The sequence below is a fragment of the Molossus molossus genome, unplaced genomic scaffold (assembly GCF_014108415.1).
Source record: "Molossus molossus isolate mMolMol1 unplaced genomic scaffold, mMolMol1.p scaffold_m16_p_1, whole genome shotgun sequence".
NCBI classification, from domain to species: Eukaryota; Metazoa; Chordata; class Mammalia; order Chiroptera; family Molossidae; genus Molossus; species Molossus molossus.
Genome location: NW_023425344.1, coordinates 181,001,147 through 181,022,038, shown reverse-complemented (window position 1 = coordinate 181,022,038; position 20,892 = coordinate 181,001,147). Strand labels below are relative to the sequence as shown.

The 20,892-nt window shown below is 47.6% G+C and overlaps 2 protein-coding genes across 2 annotated transcripts in view; both read left to right on the top strand.

Annotated features, from left to right (window-relative positions):
• Window positions 1-10,006, top strand: part of PLA2G4E (phospholipase A2 group IVE) — a 38,788-nt gene extending 28,782 nt beyond the window's left edge. Inside the window, exons 14-20 of the mRNA XM_036269610.1 lie at window positions 1,908-2,022; window positions 2,803-2,940; window positions 4,055-4,162; window positions 4,730-4,933; window positions 6,075-6,241; window positions 7,396-7,582; window positions 8,009-10,006. Coding sequence (XP_036125503.1) covers window positions 1,908-2,022; window positions 2,803-2,940; window positions 4,055-4,162; window positions 4,730-4,933; window positions 6,075-6,241; window positions 7,396-7,582; window positions 8,009-8,346 — 1,257 coding nt within the window. The 3' untranslated portion in view covers window positions 8,347-10,006. The remainder of the gene's footprint in view (window positions 1-1,907; window positions 2,023-2,802; window positions 2,941-4,054; window positions 4,163-4,729; window positions 4,934-6,074; window positions 6,242-7,395; window positions 7,583-8,008) is intronic.
• Window positions 10,007-17,632: 7,626 nt separating this feature from the next.
• EHD4 (EH domain containing 4) overlaps window positions 17,633-20,892 on the top strand; it is an 85,367-nt gene continuing 82,107 nt past the window's right edge. The window contains exon 1 of the mRNA XM_036274173.1: window positions 17,633-17,883. Coding sequence (XP_036130066.1) covers window positions 17,648-17,883 — 236 coding nt within the window. The 5' untranslated portion in view covers window positions 17,633-17,647. The remainder of the gene's footprint in view (window positions 17,884-20,892) is intronic.

Below are 20,892 nucleotides of genomic sequence, written 5' to 3'. Positions count from 1 at the left end.
AAAGAGAGAATCTTAAAAGCAGCAAGAGAAAAGCAGTTAGTTACCTACAAGGGAGTTTCCATAAGGCTGTCAGCTGCTTTCTCAGAAGAAATTTTGCAAGCCAGAAGGGAGTGGCAAGAAATATTCAGAGTGATGAAAAGCAAGAACCTACAACCAAGATTACTCTATCCTGCAAAGCTGTCATTTAGAATCGATGGCCATATAAAGACTTTCCCAGACAAGGAAAAGCTAAAGGAGTTCATCACCTCCAAACCATTATTATATAAAATGTTGAAGGGTCTTCTTGAAGAAAAAGATAAAAAATATGAACAAACAAAATGGCAATGAATACATAGCTATCAACAATTGAATCTACAAACAAAATGAACAAGCAGAACAGAAACATTTTCATAGATACAGAGAACATTTTGTTGGTTGCCAGATGGAAGGGGGAATGGGAAATGGGTGAAAAAGGTGAAGGGATTAAGAAGTACAAATTGGTTGCTAGACTGACAAACCTCATAGAGAAGGGGGTTTAGGGGGTGGGAAAAAATACACCAAAGAACTTATATGCATATATGCATAACCAATGAACAGACAACAGTGTGGGAAAAGGCAGGAGGGGGGGCAGGAGTGGAGAGGAGGGGGGGTCAATGGGGGAAAAGTGAGGAACATCTGTAATACATTCAACAATAAAGATATAATTAAGCCCTGGCCGGTTTGGCTCAGCAGTTAGAGCATCGGCCTGAGATCCAGAGAGACCTGGGTTCTGTTCCTGCTAAGGGCACGTACCTTGGCTGCAGTTTGTCCCCAGCCCTGGTTGGATCGTGTGGGTGGTGACCGGTCAATGTGTCCCTTTCACCTCGATGTTTCTCTCTCTCTCTCTACCTCCCACTCTATCTGAACAAAAAATGGAGAAATGTCCTTGGGTGATGATAAAAAAACAAAAAATATATATAATTAAAAAATTTTAAAGAAAAAGGAGAAGGAAAAGAAGAAGAAAAAAAGAGACAATAATCTTTTTTCCTTCTCCCAAGCATATTTTATGCAACATGCAAAGCAGATAAGAAAAATGGAGCCCTGGCCCGTTTGGCTCAGCGGTTAGAGCATTGGTTAGAGTCCCAGGTTCAATTCCTGCTAAGGACGCATACCTCAGTTGTTCCTCCCCGACCCCAGTTGGGGTCGTGTGGGCGGCCACCAGTTGATGTGTTTCTCTCATATCAATGTTTCTCTCTCTCTCGTCTTCCCTCTCTCCCTCCCACTCTGACGATAAATGCAAACAAAAATGTCTTCAGGTGAGGATAAAAAAAGGAAAGAAAGAAAAATGGAGCTGCTTTAGTTTGAGTGGGTGGAAGATGATGGGGATGAAGAGGGGCAGCAGTTGCCTCTTCCACCCCGGCCTCTTCATTCTCTGGTTCCCCAGATACCAGGAGAACCCCAGGACTCTAAGGGACAGCCCTAAATTTCAGATCCAGTCCCACCCCATTCACATGTCTGGAGTGGTGAACAGTCCAAGAATAAGTGTACTTCTACCAATGCTTTTTTTTTTTTTATCCTCACCCGAGGATATTTTTCCATTTTTTGTACAGATAGAGTGGGAGGGAGAGAGAGGAAGAGAGAGAGAGAGAGAAACATGGATGTGAAAGGGACACATCGAGTGGCTGCCACCCGCACAACCAACCAGGGTCGGGGACAAACTGCAACCGAGGTACACGCCCTTAGCGGGAACCAAACCGGGTCTCTCCGGACCTCAGGCCAACGCTCCAACCGCTGAGCCAAACTGGCCAGGGCTACCAGTGCATTTTAAAAGCAGGTTTAACTGGTGTCAGCTGGGTCTACAAAGCAGTCTGGTGGGCTTAAGAGGTCCAGACTGTGCCCTTATTCTGGGCTGCCTACTTCTTTTCCTTAACCATCCTGTTTTCCCGTAGAGAAATGAATGCAAACTGTCAGAGCAGCGTGCTGCTCTGAGCCACGGCCAGAACCCCCTGCCCATCTACCTCACCATCAATGTCAAGGATGATGTAAGCAACCAGGATTTCAGAGGTAACACTGATGACTAGCAATTTACAAAGGGGTCCCTTTTCAGCAGGCAAAGGCACCCTGCACCCAGCACACACAGGCCCCCACACCTTTGCCAACCAACCTCCACATCAAAAGGTGCTCCTGACAGCTGAAGAAATTGACTTTGCTACCCCTTTCTGCCCTGATGGTGGGGGAACGGGCACGGAGACAGGGTCCCCTGGCTTCTCTGGGTGGCAGTTTGATAGGACTGGGGAAATAAAGGTCATGAGGGAAGGGGTCCTAGATACTTCTTAAGTTGCCCAGAGGGGGCAACTCTAGAGATCTGCCCTGCTTTGGGGTCAGCCCTGCTTTGGCATCAGTTTTGGTCTATTTATCTGGGGTTTTTTTTCTTCTTTATTGATTTTAGAGACAGAGGAAGGGAAAGGGAGAGAGAGAGAGAAATATCGATGAGAGAGAACATCAATTGGCTGCCTCCTGCATGCCCCCTACTGGGGATTTGGCCCACAACCTGGGCATGGGCCCTGACCAGGAATCGAACTGGCGACCTCTTGGTGCATGGATCAATGCTCAACCACTGAGCCACACTGGCAGGGCTATTTATCTGGTTTTGAAGAGCAAATGTGTGGTGCACTTTGCAAAACTGTCTTGCCCCACCAGCACCAGGTAGCCATGGCACCCCCATGTGGGAAACTATGGCCTCACTGTCAAGGTCTTCCCAAGGGAGGGGCTCTGTTTCCAGTGGTCAAGATGGAGGGCATGGCTATACCCCTCAAGACTGACCCCTGTTCTGCTTTTGTGCAGAGTGGTGCGAGTTCTCCCCATACGAGGTGGGCATGCAGAAGTACGGGGCCTTCATCCCCACCGAGCTCTTCGGCTCTGAGTTCTTCATGGGACGGCTGATGCGGAGGATCCCAGAGTCTCGGATGTGCTACATGCTAGGTGACTCCTGATGAGGGGAGGCCCCTGGGAACCCTGCCCCATTCTGAGAAGGGCTCTGCCTTTGAGTTAGAGAATGACAGGGAGGCATGCTCTGTTCCCCCAGGAATTGTCCCAGGTAAGACTGGGAATATCAGGCTGAGACGGAAGCTTCTGGAACTCCCATCCCTTTCCCCTCTGGCTCCAGGCAGCAACATGCCTGCTTCTAAGGCCAACCTAGCTCCTGGGATCCAAGGGGCCAGAGGGGACCACAGGGTGCAATCAGAGCCCCTGAGGAAGCCTGGCCCAGCTCCCAGCCCTATGCCCCTGGTCCTCCAGAGCCAGATGCTCCAAGTGCAGGGCCTAACTATGATGTCCACTCACGTAGTTCTCCCCTTCAGAGTCTGAACTTCTTCCACCAAAGGGCGACCTCAAAACACAGACCATTTTTATATCCTCACCAGAATTATGCCCTTATTTAAACTAGTTTTCTGCACCCCCATCTCTTCCGTCTATCCCAATCTTGCCCATCCCAAAAGGTCCAAATCAAGCCCCACATCTTTTGTGAAGCCTTCCCGAAAGGCCCCAGCCCAAGGTGGCCTCTCCTTCTCTAAACACCTAGACTATTGGGTATGTGGTTCAGAGATCTGGAGTTAAAACACTTGGGCTTAAAGTCTCTGAGCCTCAGTTTTCTCATTTGTAAATTAGGCTTAAGAGTAAAATTTCTTAGGAGGATCCAAGTGAGTCAACATATATAAAAGACTTCATAAGAATATTATTATTAATGTATTACCTTTTAGAATCATGACAACAAGAGATAGCATTACATCTATCAAGTGTGTTAACTGATGCAAGAGTGGGCATTTGGACTTGAACTTGAAGCCTGCACCTGTCAGCATTAAGGGCTTCTGGGGCTGTGCCCGTGTATATGTTGTACCCTCTCCCAGATGAGAGGAGAGTGGAGAAGGGCTGAGAGTTGGGGGTCATTAGTCATCTGGGAGAGGGACATCAGTGTCTGTTCCACTGTCTGAGCAGCCTGACTTGGAGTGGGAATCGAGGCCAAAGCAGAACCAGTCCATGTCTGGGTGAATCTGGGGGCTCTTGGACAGAGCTGCTCACAGCTGGCCCTGCTCCCTAGGTTTGTGGAGCAGCATCTTCTCCGTGAACCTGCTCGATGCCTGGAATTTTGCCCGATCTTCAGAGGAGTTTTTCCACAGGTGGACAAGAGAGAAAGTGCAAGACATCGGTGGGTGACCCACTGGCTTCCCCTCTTGGTTGGGTGATAGGAGGGGAGTGATGGAGAGCAGTGGATCACAAACTGAGGACTAGTCCACCTGTCACGTGTTTCAGTATCATCTCTGTGGCCCACAAACGTGGGAAGGCAACTTGGTCTAGAGGGTCTCCCCTGCCTGGAAGGGAGGGTGATTGTCAGTGCAGACATACGCACCCAGGCCCAGCCACGAGCCCAGGGGACCAGCTCTAGGTGGTCTAGGAAGTGGATCCGCTGTGTAGTCTGCGGCACCCAGGAGAGCTGACGGGGTAGGGATCTGTGAGCATAGTTAAAGGTTGCTTGTCTAGACCATCTTCTCTGGAACTCCTCCTTGCTTGGCATCCCCACCCCCACACTCCTGTTCCCTGCCTCTCACCTGGGTGCTCCAGTTCCGATGCCAGGGTCTTGAGAGCTAGGCAAGGAAGGTGTGACGGCACTTACAGTGGCTCACCCCTGGGCGTTGGGCCACCATGCAGGGCTTCACCTGAGCGATCTGGGACCCCGACTCTTGTGACCTGCTCTCCATTCCCCTCTCCCTTGCAGAAGATGAGCCGCTCCTTCCTGAAATCCCCAAATGTGATGCCAACGCCCTGGAAACCTCGGTGGTGATCCCAGGGTCATGGCTCTCCAACACTTTCCGCCACATCCTCACCTATCGGTCCTTTGTGTCTGAGTTCCACAACTTCCTGCTGGGGCTGCAGCTGCACACCGACTACCTCCAGAACGGCCAGTTCTCCAAGTGGAAAGGTACCCCTACCTGGCTGCTCCTTGAGACCTGCCTCTGTTTGGAGAAAGGAAAAGTGGATGCAGAGGCTGCCATAGAGAGAGGACGAAAAACCTCCTCCGGCCATGTTCATGAGCTCATGTAGCAGACCCCCCCCCCCCCCCGCCCGCGGTACATTCCTGGGTGAAGTCTTGAACAGTGGGTGGAGTGTATCCATCGTTAGTTAATGGAATCTGTGCAACAATCTCAGCAGGTAGAAGTTGGCCCATTTTACAGATGGGGAAATGTGGGCCCTGACTTTCTGCAGTTGTGCTCTGGGGGCACCTTTTCTTTTTTTTTTTTTTTATCCTCACCCGAGGACATTTTTCCATTTTTTGTTCAGATAGAGCGGGAGGGAGAGAGAGGAAGAGAGAGAGAGAGAAACATCGACGTGAAGGGACACATCGAGTGGCTGCCACCCACACGACCAACCAGGGCCTGGGACAAACTGCAACCGAGGTACATGCCCTTAGCGGGAACCGAACCCGGGTCTCTCTGTACCACAGGCCGATGCTCCAACCGCTGAGCCAAACTGGCCAGGGCTGGGGGCACCTTGTCATGTGAATGGCGCCACCTTGAGTTGGGCAGGGATGGCGCAGCTCCAGAACCCCCAAGTGGGAAGTAGCCAACCAGGCCGTAGACTTTGGTCCTGCAGCTTCAACCCAGTGCCTCCTCCCCACCCTGTGAAGGCTCCGAGGTGGCTTTTCCACCATCTTTGGTATTTTATCTGTCCACCGCCTGCAAATGGCTGCTCGAGTCTGGCCTAGTAATTCTCATCCTCACAGTCTGGGCAGGAAGGGCAACTGGCTCTGGGCCCTGAGTTTGTACCAATTTATAGGATAGTCTTACGCCCCTGCTCCCCCACAAGCCCTGTGGCTGAGTCATAGTGGGCTTTCTCTGCATATCCCATAAAAGGCTTGCTACAACCCCAAGACAATGCCATTTTTCATCAGCTCCAGAGGGGCACCCACTCACCTGGGCCACCTGGACAGAAGCAGGAGGGCTGGAGGTCCAGGCTGAGGTGAATGAGTTCTGGGCGGGGCACTCCATCCCCACCAGTACCTCTGACCATCTGCCAAATTGGGGTGCCGAGATGTGACAGTAACTGGAAGCCTTGGATTTCAGACACTGTGCTTGACAGCTTCCCGAACCAGCTGACAGGGTCCGTGAACCACTTGTGCCTGCTGGACACTGCATTCTTTGTCAACTCCAGCTACCCTCCCCTCCTCAGGCCGGAGAGGAAAGCTGACCTCATCATCCACCTCAATTATTGCGCCGGGTCCCAGACAAAGGCAAGTGTGGCAATAAAACACTCTCCCCTCTGAGAGGGGCCCAACCGTGAGCTCCCTACAGGCTCCAAGATTTAGCGCCAGAGAAACTCAAGCTGCAATGCATGCTGTGAAGGGGGCCCTCAGACCTCGGGGGCAGCTTCACACGCGGCGCCCCCCCCTCCAGCCCCGGGTGTTGGAAAGACTCATTGAGCTAATTCCAGTTCTTGCATCTGTTTGCTATATTTGGCAATTTCTCAGCTGCAAAAAAGGAGTTTTAAAAAATAACCTTCATAGACCCCAGTCAGTTCTAAAGTTTTATGCCACTTTAAGAGCTCGAAATGTCCTATTTTCAAAATCATCACACTGCCCCCCTCTCCCAGGGAATAAGACCCTTTGTGTAGTTATGCTAAAGAACCAGGACCAGAGGAGTTTTTTATTTCTTTGCTTTTGAAAGGTTCTGGCCTTTTAAGGGAACAAAGCTAATTTTTGGCCTATACTTGAATACAGTCCCATCCCGAAGGCAGGACAAGGGGAGTGTAGATGGATTTGTGACAATGATAATTACCTAAGTTTGTAAATGAGTGGCAGCCCTTCCTACGTGACCTCTCCTGATCCTTATACCAGCTCTTTGAGGTAGATGCACAACTGCTGCTATTCCCATGCTGTAGCTGAGGAAACTGAGGCACAGAGAGGGTAAGTGGCTTAAGATCACACAGCTAGTGAGCATGGTACAGGGGGCAGTCTGAGGGGGTTCTGACCCTCCAAGTTCACTGCTCTTTCTGTTCCATTGAGTTTGTAAAGAGACCCTGTCAGAGTCCGTCCAGGAGCCTGTCTCCCAGGAGCCTGCCAGCATGGCTGTGCATGGCCCAGCCTGTCACCCTCAGGTTGCCACCTACATCCCATCTACCCAGGCCTGTGTTGGAGGGAAGCGTCTTCCAAAGCACTTCTGACCATTTTACGAGGGAAAGGAGCTTGCGGTTTGACACACATCAACCTACTGCCTCGGGCCCTTTGTTCTGACCTGGCTTTGTTCTAAAAATAGCACAAATAGGCCAAGCAGTTGGAGACCTGAGTTGTCAGCTGGGGAAATCAGGAAGCTGGATCTAAGATCTCTGTGTTTTTTCTTCACCCCCACCCCTCCTAATACGCAAACATATCCTCCTGTGATATTCTAGCCAATGAAACAAACCTGTGAGTACTGCACGGTGCAGAACATCCCCTTCCCAGATTATGATGTGCAAGAGGAGGGGAATAGTAATCTCAAGGAGTGCTACCTGATGGAGAACTCCCAGGAACCTGATGCCCCCATTGTGCTCTTCTTCCCACTCATCAACGACACCTTCCAAAAGTACAAGGCCCCAGGTAAGTCACCTGCGAGCTGTTCCACTGCCCTCCGGCCTTGCGCTGGGAGCTCCTGACTTGTAACTTACACCGTCTTCTAATAGCGCTCACGGGAAGCCTGGCTTAGCTCTAGTCTGAGCCAGACTTGGTTTGGCAAGAAAGAAAAAACTCCCACGCCCCACCCCTATGAGCTGGCAGTGTCAAACTTTACTCTCAAACTCGGTCGCTCAACATTTATTGAGGTCCAGCTATGTTCCTGGCATGTGTTGGCTCCAGGGCAATCCTAAGATGGGCAAGCTGCGTCCCTGCCCCAGGAGCTCGGAGGTGTGCGTGCAGGTGTGCACGTGCGTGTGTGCCCGTGCGTGCAGAGGGGGCTGGGGGAGAGGCAGGGCACAAGTCCTGCTACCTAACATAATAGTCCATAGCAAGTCCTTCTTCTTCCTCCAGGTGTGGAGCGAAGCCCTGAGGAGATGGAGAAGGGCCAGGTTGACATTTATGGCCCCAAAACTCCCTATGCCACCAAGGAGCTGACATACACGGAGGCCGCCTTTGACAAGTTGGTGAAGCTCTGCGAGTACAACATCCTGAATAACAAAGATCAGCTCCTTCAGGCCTTGCGTATGGCTGTGGAGAAGAAGAAACTCCAGAAGAGCCAGTGTCCCTCAGCCCCGGGGAGCTCCGCTGATCCTGCGCCTGCTTCCACCGTCCCAGGTGCAGAACCTGCAGAGCCCCTCTCTGGCAAGGGGTGCAAGCAGACTGGCCCGGGCTTTCTATCAAAAAAATAAAAAATTTTAAAAGCTGATGGAGACATAGAGAGAGAAAGAGACCATAGGAAAATAACAAGGCATGGATTGGGGTTTTATACCCACTGGAATTTTTTAGTCTTTCCCTGTAGGGAAAGGGGTCTAATAGCCACAGGCTCCCACACATGCATAAAGTGTGGAGAATAAAAGTAATGCCTGAAGAGAAGGCTGGTTCCCAGAAACCTCAGACTCAGAGCTGGAGCTCAGAGCCCTCCCCTCCTGCTCCTCTGCCTCCTGGCAGGGAGGACCCTGGCGAATGCACAAGAGAACCTGAGAAGCACTCTGGGTTCTCCGGAAACACACTCTAAAATGTAAGGCAACTATATTCTTGTGAATTTTGTAGGCAATTCTATTTTATTTTTATGAATCAAGATAGTAATAGGGAGCATGATGCTAGAAGATCTGGATGGAGCACTAGAGATACCCTGTTCTCTTCATCAACAAAGCCAAACAGGTGACAGGTTTCAGCAGCCCTTCGGTAGCCACTCAGCTCCAGGACTGGTGACTCCCATGATCCCAATCAGACGGCCCCATCTGAGCACTCAGCTCCAATGAAATGCCAGGCAAAGCCCAAGTCTGCAACTCAGATTCATGGTACAAGAAACTGTGATGCAGCTCAGGAGTGTCTTGGCAGGTAAATGGAGTCAGGCGCAAGGTGGGTGATGCTGCCCAGTGCCACCCACTCCAAGAGGCTGACGATCACTGACCAACCTGCTTGAGGAACACTTCTCAGTTCTCTTTGCACCCTCCCCTCTGTTTTCCAGATGGGATTATTTATTTCTAAATGGAATTCCTCTTATTTATCATGTAAACACCATGGCCAGCACATCCCAGCTCTTAGAGAATCACCCGAGAGAATGAAACTAAGAAGGATCTACCCAGAAAGGACTAGGTTAGCCCTGAAGAAAAAGCCTGCCCTTGGTGATGGTTTCCAGGTGAATGGGTGGGAAAACCCTGGGATGTACAAGTCAAATCAAAGAATCCAAGTTTCCTATCAGGTTGGGAACTTTAAAAATGTGTAACCAGGTAGATGCAAGGTATGACCGAGAAAGGCATGTGGTCTGCAGAGAGCCCAGCAAACCTGGAAGACATGTCCCTTGTTCTGGGCAACCATGCTCCCTAAGAAGTCCTTTGGTTAGGTGACAAGTGGTGACAGGTGCCAAAAGTTTAGAAAATTTGCCCTCCAATTTACATCCTTGCTACTCAAAGTATGATAGGGAACTGGTTAGAAATCTGGAATTTCAAGCCCTACACCAGCCATACTGAAGCAATCTACATTTTAAGGAGATTCCCATCTCCTCTCCCAAGTCCAGATGCACCACCCTCCCAGGTGATGCCCATGCATATTAAAGTGTGAGAGGTGGGGACCTATGCCATATGTTCCCATAAGCCTGGAAAGCATAGGCAGTTGAGTCCCCTGAGCCACTGATAAACTGGGCTCCTGGACCTGCAAAACTGGTTCCCAGCCAGATAATACTAACCCTGGGATGCCACCCCTTCCCTCCACTACAGCAGCCAGCTGCCTCCACGTTGACATCTTTTCCTTCCATCTGCAATAAACAGGCTCTCCTTAAATGATTGGAGTGAGCCACGCGGCAAGACCTGTTTGTTGTAAGGTCAAGGCAGCCCTGCCTTGGATTCATCAAAGTAGATTGAATGAGGTTTCTAAAACCACTGTACTATTTGAGCACGGAATAAAGTGGCCATGTGGGTAAATGCTGTTGAGTCATCTGCTTTCATTATCTGATGCTGTAAAATATGTATCACTCTTGCCCTCATTCCTGCCCGGCCACTGCCAGAGTTGTAAGAAGGGTGTTTCCATCCCATCCCTCCTCTCCTGTACAGCTCCCTTTTCTCCTGCAGGGGTCCCCACCTTCTTGTGCTCCTCTTTTTATGAAGCCACGTCAGCACCAGTGGAGCACCAGCTCTCGCCGGCCCATGCTGCTTGAAGCTCTGATGGTTCCAGGAAGGAAGGGCAGCCAGTATTAACTGAGCGATTACTTCGTGCACAGTGGTCGCAGTCAGTACACAGCCTCTGCTTTCCAGGAACTTAGATTTGGGTTGAGGGGAAAAAAACAAAAAGATTTTTATATGGATTTGAGAAGTTAAATAGTGACTGAGCATCTAAAACAATGCTGGTGTTATTACAGAGTAAGGGCCACACAAGGGATAAGGACGAAGTATCATCAACTTTAAGAGGGGCAAGGACACAGTGTCTTAGAGAGGTCAGGGAGGTTCCCTCCCCAGGTTCCCTGATGTCTGCCTGTAACATGATTAAATAGAAAAGTTAAATAAAATTCCTCTGTTCCCAGTGTCCCTTCTCCTCGTCTACCTTCTCCTTCTCAGGAGAAGGCCAGCATACCACACTGCCAAGCACCCTGTCCCACAAGATATGTTCTGCTTCTACAGCCCATGAAAACACTTCTCCCCAAGGTCACCAAAGTCCTCCCAATTTCCAGATACACTGATTATGGCACTGGCCCTTTTCGGGGCTTATCTTACTTGATCTCAGCATCTGGCCCTGCCAACCACTTCCTCCTTCCCGAAACTCTCCGTTCCCGTGACTTCCTTGCCAACAGCAGTTCAATTTCGTTTCACTTGCTAATACTTATTGCCTTCCCACTATGTACCAGTCACTATTGTAGGCACTGGGACAATAAAAAGGATTAACAATTGACCCCACACTTCAAGGAGCTTCCTTCTGGACCCATGTAGGAGGTCCACATGGAAACAGAGCCTTGCAAAACAAAGAGAAAGTTCCATATTAGCTGCGCACATCAGGGGCATACACTAGGGCTTGCCAACCCAACCCGAGAAGGAAGGGGCCAGATTTGCTGGATACCTTCTGTCTTAGATTTCTTCCCACTTTCAAGCCTCTCCCCTGGCCTCACCTCCCTGGTTTTCCTTTAAATGTTGGTATTCCCTGAGGTTCTCTCCTTAGCTCGCCTCTCTTCTCACTCAATATTCTGCTAAAGCAATCTTATATACACCCCGGACTTTACCTACATCTTCCATTTTGAAAGCTCTGAAACCTTTAGCTCTAGCGAAACCAATGTTCTAAGTTCTTGATTTATGTATTCAAATTCTATACCAGTTAGCATTACTTTTACTATGTAACACAAAAGATCTGAAATTACAGTGGCTTAAACCAGACAGAAGTTTATTTCTTTCTTATTGATTTTTTTTTTTTTTTTTTTTTTTTAGAGAGAGAGGGAGAAAAGAAAAGAGAGAGAGATAGAAACATCGATTGTCTGCCTCCTGCACACACCACACTGGGTATTCAGCTAATGACCCGGGCATGTGCCCTGACTGGGAATCAAATGGGAATCGAACTGGGACCTCCCAGTCCATGGGACAACACTCAATCCATTGAGCCACACTGGCTGGGCAGAAGTTTATTTCTTGTCAGAGACCTGGGCTCCTTTCAGCTCTTGCTTTGCCGTCCTCAAGTTTGTTTTCTGGTTCATTGTGGCTGCTGCAGCTCCACCCATTATGTCCATATTCCGGGCAGCAGGAGGAAAAAAGGGTCTGAGCTTTTGCTGACTTTGAAGATACCAAACTAGTCCTGGTTTGCTTAGCTCTGGACTTCTTTTCTGTGAAAGAAAACTAAATTTTTATCTTAACAAGATAATAGGAATTACCAACTGTTCCAGTTATCTGTTGCTGAGCAACAACACCCCCCCCAATATAATGGCATTAAAAAACCCACCATTTGATAATGCCCACAGGTTCTGTGGGTCAGGAATTTGGAAAGGGCACCGCATGGGCAACTCCTACTGCTCCATGTGTGGGGACTCAGCTCCAATGACTCAAACTGCTGGGGAGACGCAGATGGCCGGGATTTGGAACAGCTAAGGCTGAAGGATCCACTTCTGAGATGGCTACTTCATTCATTTACCTGGTGCCTGGGATGGAAAGGCTGGGGAGGATGAAGGACAGGCTGGTCTCGGCATAGCCAGTCTTCTCCAAAGGCAGCTCAGGGCTCCAGGAGTGGTGTGACACAGTGGCAGCTGCAAGGAGTATTATGACCTGGTCTCAGAGCACCATTTCCACTGATGCCAGAAGCATTCACAAGCCAGCCTGGATTTCAGGGTAAGGGACACAGACCCCATCTCTTGAGAGGAGGCATGTCAACAAAATGTGTAGCCAAGTTTTAAATCCCATACTGCAATAATTAAATCCTTAAAGTTGACCTGAAGTTGCCTCTCTCCCACTAAGTGAATGTTACATTTTGGGTTCTATCACCACAGACTCCATTTCCAGCAACAAATTCGGTGTCAGTTAGGAATTACTTTAATCTCGAACAGAGACCTGAAAAAATAATGGCTTAAATGCATTCACATAAAAGAAGCCCACAGGGTGGCAGTCCAAGGCTGGCAGAGTGCTTCATTAATTCGTCAGGGATCCTGTTCTTTCCAGCTCTCTGATTTACCGTCCCGTGTGTAGTCCTTGGCCTCATGATCCAAGATGAGCCCTGGAGCTCCAGCCATCATATCCATATCCTAGACTGCAAGAAGGAAGAAGGAGAAAAAAAAGATTGAACTCTTTTCTCTTTAAAGGAGACTTCCTGCAACACATCCTTCAGGTAACAGCAACCAGAACTTGGTCTCATGATCACACATAACAGCAGGGAGACTAGAAAATTTCATTTTTACCTGGTTTTCAATGTGCCCAGCTAAAAATCAGAGTTCTATTACTAACGAAGGATAACTTATAGACAACTGGCAGTCATGCTGCAAGTACCTACCGGACATCTCCACCTGCATTTCCCGTAGGCTACTTCTCCAAGTGGCAGCAGTAACCTGGGTTAGTGGCCACAGAAAAAGAAGAGATGTGTCTGAGAGTGAAGGGGCTCTTCCCAGGCCAAAGTAGCTCCTCTGATCTCCTCATCACACGTCTCCGAGGCCTTTACCCACTCTGGAATGTGAAGTTATCAGTAAGACACTCGCTAGATGTGGTCTAGAGCAAACCTTGTGACCATCAGATTACCAGAGAGAACGGGGGTGGGGGGACTTCCACAAGAATGACAATTATTTTCATATAGTAAAGACAGTTGTAAGTTTTATTACCGAGTTACTTATTTTAAGAATTATTCAAATCAGCCCTGGCCGGTTTGGCTCAGCGGTTAGAGCGTCAGCCTGCGGTCCAGAGAGACCTGGGTTCGGTTCCCGCTAAGGGCACGGACCTCGGTTGCAATTTGTCCGCGGTCCTGGTTGGGTCATGCAGGTGGCAGCCACTTGATGTGTCCCTTTCACGTCAATGTTTCTCTCTCTCTCTCCCTCTCTCTCCCTCCCACTCTATCTGAACAAAAAATGGAAAAATGTCCTCAGGTGAGGATAAAAAAAAAAAGAATTATTCAAATCAGCCCTGGCCAGTTTGGCTCAGCGGTTGGAGCATTGGCTCATGGACCGGAGAGTCCAGGTTTGGTTCCGCTGGGGGCACGTGCCTCCATTGCGGTTTGGCCCTGGCCCCGGTTGGGGTTGTGTGGGTGGCAACCACTTGATGTGTCTATCACATCGATGCCCCCCACCCCCATCTGAAGATAAATGCAAAAATGTCGGGTGAAGATTAAAAAAAAAAAGAATTATTCAAACCAACAAATTTCCAGGCAATTAATAGCACCCCCTATAGAAAAGTCTGTAATAGGATTTAACCTGAAAAACGATTGAATTCAACTTTAAAAAGTGACTAACATTGGAATTGTTTCATCTGAAGCAAGAAAACCAGAAGACTGTCACAACTTGCAAACAGATGCAAGATTACTCTCCTGGGGAGAATCAGTCACTCTCCCAGTCCAAGAGGGCAGAACAAGAACAAGAAAGTGACACTGTGGCTGTAAGAAGACAGAGAAGGAAGGAAAGACATGATGGTGTATCTTTTGGGCCAGACTCTTTCAAGTCTTTCTTTCTTTTTTCCTTCCTTTTTTTTTAGGATTAAAGACAAATTTTTTTTTCTTCCTTAAAATTTTTTCTGATTATAAAACAAGAACATGATTATTGTGTAAAATTAAAAAATGCAAAAGCACATAAAAAAGGAAACTAAAATCACGTATCATTCCAAAACTCAGAGATTATTACTATTTGGGGGTTTATCCTTCTCATCTTTTCATTGGGCACTTTAATTCTTTTTTTTACAAAAGCACAAAAGTCTTATACATTCACTTTTTTAAAAATTGTGGTTAAAAAAAATACCTGACAAAATTTATCATCTTAACTCTTTTTAAGTGTACAGCCCAGTAGTGCTAATTATATTCACATTGTTGTGCAACAGACCTCCAGAATTTTTTCATTTTGCAAAACCGAAACTCTAGACCCATTCAACACAAGGCCCCATTTCACATTCCTCCCAGCCCCTGGCAACTACCATTTTACTTTGTTTCTATGAATCTGACTACGTTAGGTACCTCATGTAAGTGGAATCACACACTATCTGTCTTTTTGTGACTGGCTCATTCCAGTTAGCATAATGTTCTCAAGTTTTATGTAGATTATAGCATGTGACAGGATTTGCTTACTTTTTAAGGCTGAATAATATTTCATTGTATGATACCACTTTTTGTTTACTTATTCATACATCAATGAACACTTGGGCTGCTTTCACCTCTTGACTGTTGTGAATAGTGCTGCTATGAACATGGGTGTACAATATCTCTTAGAGACCCTCCTTTCAATTCTTTTGGATGTATACCCAAAAATGGGATTGCTAGATCCTATGGTAGCTCTATTTTTAATTTTTTGAGGAACCACCGTACTGTTTTCCATAGCAATTGAATGTATTCACTTGAAAAAAACTTTTTTTTTTCCTTCATTGACTCCAGAGAGAACGAGAGAGGGAGAGAGAGATAGAAACATTAATGAGAGAGAACATCAACTGGCTGCCTCCTGTATGCCCCCCACTGGGGATCTGACCCCCATACTGGGCATGTGTCCTGACCGGGAATTAAACCGGCGACCTCTTGGTGAATGGGTCGATGCTCAACCACTGAGCCACACCAGCTGGACACATGTATTCACTTTTCAACTCATTTGGGTAGGTACCAAGAAACACAATTTCTGGATCATACGGTTAGAGTATTTTTATATGGGTTTGTTTTAAAACACATTGAAGCTTTTACTTTTTTGTTGACAAATCCATCAAACTTTTCTTTCATAATTTCTGTCTGGTTTTGTTTAGAAAGGCTTTTTTCTTCCAAATTTAAAAAAAATATGTTTTATGGATTTTAGAGAGGAAGAGAGAGAGACATTAATATTAGAGGGAAACATCCATCAGTTGTCTACTGCACACCCACTACTGAATTTTGAGCCCAGTACCAGCGACCTTTTGGTGCATAGGACAATGCTCAACTAACTGAGCCACACCAGCCAGGGCCCTTCTGAAATTTTATAAATCTTTCCCTGGCCAATTCCCTGGTTAGGGGTGAATGCCTGGGTTGCAGGTTCTATCCCCGGCCCTGGTTGGGGTCGTGAGGAAGGCAACCGATTGATGTGTCTCTCTCACACAGATATTTCTCTCTCTTTTTCCCCTCCCTCCCTTCCATTCTATCTAAAAATCAATGGAAAAATATCCTCAGGCGAAGATCAACAACAACAACAACAAAATAATAAAATTTTATAAATCTTCACCTGTGCCTTCTTCTAGCAGTTCTATGATTTTCATTTTATTTTTGCATTTCAATTTTTGTTTTATTTTGACATGAGGCTAATATCTAATTTCATTTTTCTTGGCTTTCTTTTCCTTCCATATATAGTTTTCTCTAAATATTTGATCCACACAACAACTCCAAAGAAGTTCCCATTTTACAAACAAGAAAACTAAGGCAGAATGGGAACTCATTGCATTTAAGGTCACATAGCCATTACTTTATATAATCAGGATCCAACCCCAGGTCTTTTAATGTCAAGTCCTGTTCTCTCTTCAACACAGTGTTGATACTCAAAGTATGGTCCATGGACGAGCAGCACTGGCAGCACCTAGAACCTTGTTAGAAAAGGGGAGTCTTGGGTTCTATTTGATACCCACTGAATCAGAATCTGCATTTCTATCAAGTTTGAGGAGTATTGTTGTGCATAATAGTTTCCCAAATTTAGAGTACATCAGAATCATGAGGGCCACTTGTTGAGCTCCATCCCTACTCAGTATTTTAACTCAGTGGATCTGGGGTGAGGAGCACACACCTGAATTTTAACAAGCATCCCAGGTTATTCTTATGCAGATGGCTCCATGGATAACACTTGAGAAATGCTCTACAATAATTGAGAAATATTCAAAACTGTAACTTAGGACACCAAAAGTGATGTATGATTTTTTCTTCCCATCTTAATTTAGGTTGTGAGTGTGTGTGTGTGTGTGTGTGTGTGTGTGTTTTAACTTGAAAAAGAGACAGCTGGGAGGTAACAATTAACTCTTTTAAATGTCAATATGTGGAAATTAGTAATCAATGGGGACAATGACTAAATCTTCAATTTTACAGAAAATTAAATAAAGAAAACTAAGGGCAGGAGGCCTTCAATTGATCCAGACTTCAATGGAGGCAGCTTGTTGAAGAGAAACATGTGCTGTACCCAGATAGATTGAAATCTACTTCTTCTACTTCAAATTTTGTCAATTACGTCCGTGAGTCAAGGTCTCCACCAATAAAATGAAGGTAATCATAACCCGCCAGCAGGTAGAAAGAACCTGCCTGTCAACTTTCTGAACTTTTGTCTCCAGTATCGACGTCTATAGGGCGGGGATGGGTGAATATTCCAGGAGACTAAGAGTCTCCGGAGTCTCGTGGGGGTTTTTGTCTGTTGGTTGGGTTTTTTTCTATTTTTATTGGGGGTGAAGGCAATGTTGTTTGTTTTTGCCAAATCAGTTTTGCCCAAAAGCTAACGCCACCAGGCCAGGGGTGGAGACCTGGCGACTCAGGAGGCCCCTTGGTGTCGGGCCTGCGTCACCCGTCAGGAGAAATCCTCTCCCCGCCCCCGCCCTCCAGACCGATTGCGTCATCAGTAATTCATTAAGGACCTCCTCTCCATTGGCCGACACCTTCCCCCTCTGGACGCGGCCCAATGAGGAAGGACTTGAGGGAGCTCTTCTAAATAGTGAACGAGCGCTCGTGACGTAGCGATCGGAGATTGGCTGCAACGGCGCGAGGCGGGGTTAGCTCGAGCGGCGGAGAGCGCAGCTCGGGCAGCTCAGTGCAAGTCAGGAGGGTCGGACCGGAGTCGGGTGGGAGGACCGAGCCGGAGCTGAGAGGGCGGGCGCGGGGCGCGGACCGGCGGACGCGCGGACCGGCGGCAGGATGTTCAGCTGGATGGGGCGGCAGGCTGGCGGGCGCGAGCGCACGGGCGGCGCGGACGCCGTGCAGACGGTGACCGGCGGCCTGCGTTCGCTCTACCTGCGCAAGGTGCTGCCGCTGGAGGAGGCGTACCGCTTCCACGAGTTCCACTCGCCGGCGCTGGAGGACGCCGACTTCGATAACAAGCCCATGATCCTGCTGGTGGGCCAGTACAGCACGGGCAAGACCACCTTCATCAGGTAACCGCCCGGCCCCTGCGCACCCCGCCTGGCCCCTGCCCCCCCCACCTCGGTCCCAGGTGGAGGCGCTCCTCTCCAAGAGCGCGCCTGTAGTCCCAGGCCCCCCGCCACCCTCGGGCTTCCTGCAGCGCCCACTTCCCTTTTCCCCGAACCCCCTCGCCGCTGCTTTCCCCTCCAGCAGCGAGGTGACCTCGGGTTCCCCGTCAGCGTGTGGTGATCGCAGGCCCACCCCGGGGCGCGGCCGCCGGAATAGGGGCCCGCTCGCCTCACGCGGGCAGAACCCCGAGGGTCCCCGGAACCTCTTCTCCGCGTACTTCGAACCGTCTTCCTTGTTCTTGGAAAGGCACTGCTCTGGCTGGCTTTATCCTGTCGCCCTGGCCTGGGGGCCCGGGAGAGAGGCTGTAACGAGCATCTTCCGGATGCGCGAAGGCGGCCTGGGGCTGGAAATGGGGACCGTGCTGGGGGTATCAGAATGGGCTGCCGAGTCCTAGCCGGAGAGTTAAGTTCCTAGCACAGTGCCGGGGGCATCACTGTACCCAGTGAGTGAGTGAGTGAGTGAATGAATGGATGGCAGTAGTAGAGGGTGTTGCCCATGCACCCTTCCCCTGAGGTCGCATGCCGCTCCCCACCACGGTGTGCGGGTAGGGGAAGAGGCACATTCATTCAACTTTTGCACGGCTTGCCTTTCCCCTGCCATAGGAAGTAAGCGGCGTGTAGCAAACCACACCCAGTGAAACTAAGGAGGGGTGTCATCTTACTAGTTAGTTTCCATTTCTTAGGTGGGTCATTCCCTCCAGGGTCACCCTTGGCAACTAAAAATATTTGTCATGCCCTCTGTGTCTCCAAAAGCAAATAATTACTGTGTATGCCCCTAAGGTTCAAATAATATTGTTTCCTCGGTAGTGACTTTCGACAGATTTTTTAAATCCTCAATACTTTTCCATTTATCTTCAGATAGAGTGGGAGGGAGGGAGAGAAACAGGGATATGAGACATATCTACTGGTTGCCTTCCCCATGACCCTGACCAGGGCCGGACAGAGCTGGAAGCTGAGGTACTTGCCCTTGACCAGAATTGAACCCGCAACTCTTTGGTTCGCTGGCCCACCCTGCCAACCACTGAGTGAAAGCCACCAGGGCTGAAGCACATTTTTGAAGAGGCTATTTTACTTCTAAAGCAGCTGGCATATTAAGCCTTTCCATTCTTTGGTTAAGAAACTTGTTTTCCTGGATTAAACCTTGTGTCAGTTGAAACAAAGTGCCTGATCATTTAAGGTTTTGGTCCAGGGTTTTGGAAATTATAACAATCTCTCTCTCTCTCTCTTTTGTTTTTAAACTTTTCTTTATTATTGAATGTATTACAAATGCCCTCCCTTCCCCCCATTGACCCTCCCCTCCCCAATCCTGCCCACCTCCAGCCTTCCCCACACTGTTGTTTGTGTCTATTGGTTATGCATATATGCATAGAAGTTATTTTGTTTATCTCTTCCCGCCCTCGCTCCCCCCTTCCCTTTGAGGTTCATCAGTCTAACAACCAGTTTGTACTTCTTAATTCCTTCATCCTTTTCACCCATTCCCCCCAACCCCCTCCCATCTGGCAAGCAACAAAAAGTTCTCTGTATCTATGGATCTGTTTCTGTTCTGCTTGCTCATTTTGTTTGTAGATTCAATTGTTGATAGATATATATTTATTGCCATTTTATTGTTCATATTTTTGTTCTTCTCCTTCAAGAAGACCCTTCAACATTTCATATAATACTGGTTTGGTGGTGATGAACTCCGTTAGTTTTTTCTTGTCTGGGAAACTATATGTCCATCGATTCTAAAGGATAGCTTTGCAGGATAGAGTAATTTTGGTTGTTGGTCATTGCTTTTCATCACTTTGAATATTTCTTGCCACTCCTTTCTGGCCTGCAAAGTTTCTTTTGAGAAAGCAGCTGACAATCTTATGGGAGCTCCTTTGTAGGTAACTAGCTGCCTTTCTCTTGCTACTTTTAAGATTCTCTCTTTGTCCTTAACCTTTTGCATTTTGATGATGATGATGTGTCTTGGTGTGGACCTCTTGGGGTTCATCTTGTTTGGGACTCTTGTGCTTCCTGGACTTGTATGTCTGTTTCCTTCACCAAGTTAGGAAAGTTTCTGTCATTATTTTTTCAAATAGGTTTTCAATATCTTGCTCTCTTCTTCTGGCACCCCCATGATACAAGTGTTGGCATGCTTGAAGTTGTTCCAGAGGTTCCTTACACTATCCTCATTTGGGGGGAGTCTTTTTTTCTTTTTGCTGTTCTGATTGAGTGTATTTTGCTTTCCTATATTCTAAATAACTGACTTTTCCCTTAGATTGTCAAATAAAAAAGTGACAACAGCTGACACATCAATAACCATCTGGTGTGAATGAATCAAAATTATACCTATTTTTCTTTTTTGTTAGATCAGTAAAAAATATATTTTTTTGGTATGCCACAGAATTTTAGTAATTATTTTATGTGCCATGAGATGGAAAATGGTTGAAAATTGCTGCTCTAGACAGTAACTTGAATATGAAGGAAGACCAAAAAAAAAAATTTTTAAATTGCTTTTTTGGTGCTTATTGATATGTTGAAAATAATATTAAGAATGTCACCCCAGACACTTCAAAATGAACCATAGAAATACTACAGTAACTGGTACCTTGAAAGATGACCGACAGTACATTTAAGGTCTTAGTAATGCTAATAAGTTTTTAAGTATATGGGATAATGAAGTATTATGATCAAGTGGTATGAGAGTGGGAGGTAGACCTTTTGAAATATACAGATAAAGGGTGAGGAGGTAGCATTGTTGTAATTATAATAATCTCAGACATTAGTGGTGGCATGTTCACAGCACCCTGGGCATTTCCCCCTGTCTGTCTTTGCCCTGTGTGATTAGTAAACCCTTGTTGGTGCTGTACCAACCTGGTTGTCATGTGACTCACTCTGTGCTCCCATAGACAAGCCTGAGGCAGGAGAACACAGGTCACAGGACCATGA